Source organism: Chanodichthys erythropterus, chromosome 9 (genome assembly GCF_024489055.1).
Source record: "Chanodichthys erythropterus isolate Z2021 chromosome 9, ASM2448905v1, whole genome shotgun sequence".
Taxonomy (NCBI): Eukaryota; Metazoa; Chordata; class Actinopteri; order Cypriniformes; family Xenocyprididae; genus Chanodichthys; species Chanodichthys erythropterus.
In genome coordinates this window covers 31247246-31251240 of record NC_090229.1, presented here as the reverse complement: position 1 = coordinate 31251240, position 3995 = coordinate 31247246, and the positions used below count along the sequence as shown (strand labels likewise).

Below are 3995 nucleotides of genomic sequence, written 5' to 3'. Positions count from 1 at the left end.
CCATGACGACAGCAGGCCTGAAGGCGGAAGTAAGACAATCAACAACTGAACACGGAACAGCGATTGACGTTATCAGTAGTGTCTAAAAACAATCAGACTCAGAGGGATTTCTTAGTTTCGGATAATATAAAAAATATGTCAGTTTTCGGCAAATTGTTTGGCGGTGGGGGGAAAGGCGGCAAAGGCCCAAGTCCACAAGAAGCAATCCAGAAACTCCGTGAGACAGAAGAGATGTTAACCAAGAAACAAGAGTACTTAGAGCAAAAGATTGATGCGGAGCTATTAACAGCAAAGAAAAACGGCACGAAAAACAAACGAGGTATGTATTAAAAACAAACCGTCCCTTTATGTCATATGTGTGTTATATAACTTTTAAAACAAAGCGCCCCTCTTCTTTCGCCCTACCTGTCGTCGATTTCAGTAGTGTTGGGTAGTTACACCCATGCGTCACTTGACCTAAACTGCGTGATAATCGAAACTATGAAGTAGATTTATAAATATAAAACCTATGTCAGGTAGAAGAACGTATACATATCTATGGAAGAACGTGAATGGGAACATTAAAATCCCTGCTGTCACGAAACTGAATTCAAGAGTTTTTGCTTAAAGGATGGAATTTCAGATCGGTTACGTCGGATTAGTGTCATGTGGTGTGGTGTGAAAGAACAGCTATTAACAGGGAACATGGTTAACTACATCAGGTGTATTGTTTACCTTTTTTTAATTAAACATCCCGCATGCTGGGAATATCTTGTGTGGGTATGGTTGAACGTTAACATTATTGATATCTGATACAAAGTGATGTACATATGTGGGAATCTAGGTGCTTGATTTGTTTTTCCATGGCATGTAAATAATGTATATCTTTTGCCATTGAGATGACTGGGAAAAATGTCCCAATTATCCTGAATTAACCCTATATATAATTTATATTTATATTTTACCATTAAGTGATGGTGTGTATGTCTGTCTCTTTCTCAAGCTGCGTTACAGGCCCTGAAAAGAAAGAAGCGATATGAAAAGCAACTAGCTCAGATAGATGGAACTCTCTCCACTATTGAGTTCCAGCGAGAAGCATTAGAGAATGCTAATACAAACACAGAAGTGCTTAAAAACATGGGTTTTGCAGCCAAGGCCATGAAGACAGCCCATGAAAATATGTAAGATACCTGATTAAAATGTCCTATTGATTCTTTAGCCTAAGAATACTGCATATAATTATATTATTGAATGTTTTCAGGGATATAGACAAAGTGGATGACCTCATGCAAGACATCACAGACCAGCAGGAGTTGGCACAGGAGATTTCTGATGCCATTTCAAGACCTGTAGGTTTTGGAGAAGACTTTGATGAGGTGAGGTTTTTCTTATGTAATCTCCAGTGTTCCCCAACCCCAACAGAATGTTTTAGGAATTTAAAAAATAAAACAAAAAACATTGACTTAAAATAAATTCTAATAAGATTGTGCATTATTTTAAGAGAATTTGTGACAACGCTCATGTGACTCTCAGATGTTTTTGCTTCTATTGAAGCACAAGATGCTCTTTGGATCATCTTAAATCATGCTGGAGAACATTATCATCAGGTTTTACACAGACTTGTAGATTTCTGTGCTGCTGACAATAAAGCAAAAGGAAGATGACGCAAATACTTAGGAAATTAGACATTAACTATTGTTAATTTTTCAGTTCAACATTTAAAAAAAAAAAATGTGTGAAATGGTGAAATGGTTGTTAATACATTTTACATAGATGTATCCCTAATTGCTTTTTGTAACATTCTCTTCAAATGCAGTTTTTACAGATGTTGACTGAGCAACATGATTCTTGCTCTTTGTAGGATGAGCTCTTGGCTGAATTGGAGGAGTTGGAACAGGAGGAGCTGGATAAGAACCTGCTAGAAATTAGTGGCACAGAGGATGTCTCTCTGCCCAGTGTGCCTTCAAATCCATTACCCAAAAAAACAGCTGTCGGTTCGTTCAGTGCTGTTCATTCCATATCAACTTAGTACCAAGATTCACATGTAAAAGATTTAAGTCTATCAAAAATATCCAGTGACTGGCTATTGTAGATTGGTAATGACTTTTTTTTTTTAATCTCACAAACAAAAAAATACCTTTAAATTGTAAGTAAAGCAAAAGTTTACATAGGAGAAAATACATATGAAGTTGGACTTTGGTAAGTAAAAGTAAAGTGGAATACCACTTTAATAACTTTAATTTTAGTTTTAATGCTAACATGCTGAGAGGTTCCTCTGTAAAAACCTTCAATAACCATCTGTCTTTGTTTCTCCAGTCCACAAAAAGAGAGAAGAGGAGGATGAGGATGACATGGAAGAACTCAAGGCATGGGCCATGTGAATTTACCCAATCTGACAGACTTTCATTGCTCATCCTGGTTGGCTTGTGTAGGCAAACCCGAATACCTTCAGAGGGTTAACACTAAAAAAAAAAAAAAAATCTGACTTACTGTAGCTCTTGCAGTATGGCTAAAATAAGTCTAGAAAAACAAGAGTTACAAACGAAAATGAATATAAAGCAGGTTTTCGAAGTCAATAGGACAATACAATCTGATGACATAATATGTGAAGTGACCCTTAAATATTTGGCCATTGTTATTTAGGTAATGCATTAGTGTTTCTAATTTTTTTTTCTTATTTGACTTCTCTTCAGAAACTGGTTGTTTTGATTTGTCATGAAATTAGCATGCCAATACACACGTTTCATGAACATTATCAACTTACTCTCATCTAATCTGATATATTAAATATGTTTGGTACTGTTGTTGTTTGCTTCAAGCTTTGATCTTAATGTATTCTGTTAGATTAATGTTATTCAGCACTTTCAACAACATAAACATTTTTACAGTTTGCTGACAGTGACATAATGGTTTGGTAACAAAAAAACAAACAAACCTGTGATTAACTGAGATTAGTTCATAATATAGATAAATATATAAATAAATGTGTGTGTGTGTGTGTGTATGTATGTGTATATATATATATATATATATATATATATATATATATATATATATATATATATATATATATATATATATATATAATTATATAAATGACTGCCCATCATGCATTGTTTGGTGGTGTGTCCAAATAGTTGCAGAAAATGATCTATTTAATAACAAAACTTTACTATTGTCATGTTTTCTGATTCATTGTTATACTGAGGGGTTTCTTCTGGCAGTAAATGACTAATTATTCAAAACATACAAAATAAACAATACCATGTTTTTTTCCGTCATGTGGGAGCATATACTTTTTTGAGATGCAAAAATGCTGTATCTATTCAGGTTGAGGAATATGTGGTGTGTGTACATTTGTATGTTTAAAAAAATTCAGATGGGTTTTATTTGAGAGATCATTAAACTTTTGGATTCCTTTTCTTTGGTGTTGTTAGTCCTTCTGTGGCACCTACCTTAGCTCTTCTTAAAATTATGTATAAAAAGTAACTTCTGTCTTGGTTCTTGCACTCAAAAGCATACAACGATGTGTCTGCTGTATTATGTGCCTTAATTAATGGCATACTGATGCAACTTGAGTGAACTGTGTGAAATACCTCAGCTGACCAATGAGATTTACGGGAAGAGTGAGGTGTATAATTCCTCTCTTGTCTTTCTTTTTTATTCTTTGCCATGTCATTTTTGATGTTCTTTATTTTATCTTTATGTAGTTAAGGAGTTTACATTTAATTTTCAATAAAGCACGTGGCTTTTTGTTTCTGAAGTGAAAGTCTTGCTAATTCGTTTAACAGGTTCGATTCATGGTGTTCGCCATACATGTTTGGAACAAGCTACAATTCAAACTATAATAATAATCAGAATAATTATTATTATTACTTTAAATATAAATCGAAATAAATCTTTCTGTGCGTCCCAGGCTGCGTTCCACTCCACTTTTAGACACGTACTTGCGAACTTCCCTACCTATTAAACACACGTCCAAAAGACGTCAATTTAACGTCTTTGTCGAACGTTCA

General features: G+C 34.4%; 1 protein-coding gene across 1 annotated transcript; it reads left to right on the top strand.

Moving 5' to 3' along the window:
• chmp4bb (charged multivesicular body protein 4Bb) lies at nucleotides 1-3722 on the top strand. Its single transcript, XM_067394006.1, has 5 exons — nucleotides 1-319; nucleotides 983-1160; nucleotides 1241-1355; nucleotides 1841-1973; nucleotides 2296-3722. The coding sequence occupies exons 1-5, from the start codon at nucleotides 136-138 to the stop codon at nucleotides 2358-2360; spliced, it is 675 nt and encodes a 224-aa protein (XP_067250107.1). The 5' UTR covers nucleotides 1-135; the 3' UTR covers nucleotides 2361-3722.
• Nucleotides 3723-3995: the final 273 nt, after the last annotated feature.

What these genes read in the sequence shown, in the direction of transcription:
- chmp4bb (XM_067394006.1), top strand. Translation starts at nt 136, where the DNA reads ATGTCAGTTTTCGGCAAATTGTTTGGCGGTGGGGGGAAAGGCGGCAAA. An exon ending in CGGCACGAAAAACAAACGAG is followed by an intron (nt 320 to 982) that starts GTATGTATTAAA and finishes CTCTTTCTCAAG; the next exon opens with CTGCGTTACAGGCCCTGAAA. An exon ending in AAGACAGCCCATGAAAATAT is followed by an intron (nt 1,161 to 1,240) that starts GTAAGATACCTG and finishes GAATGTTTTCAG; the next exon opens with GGATATAGACAAAGTGGATG.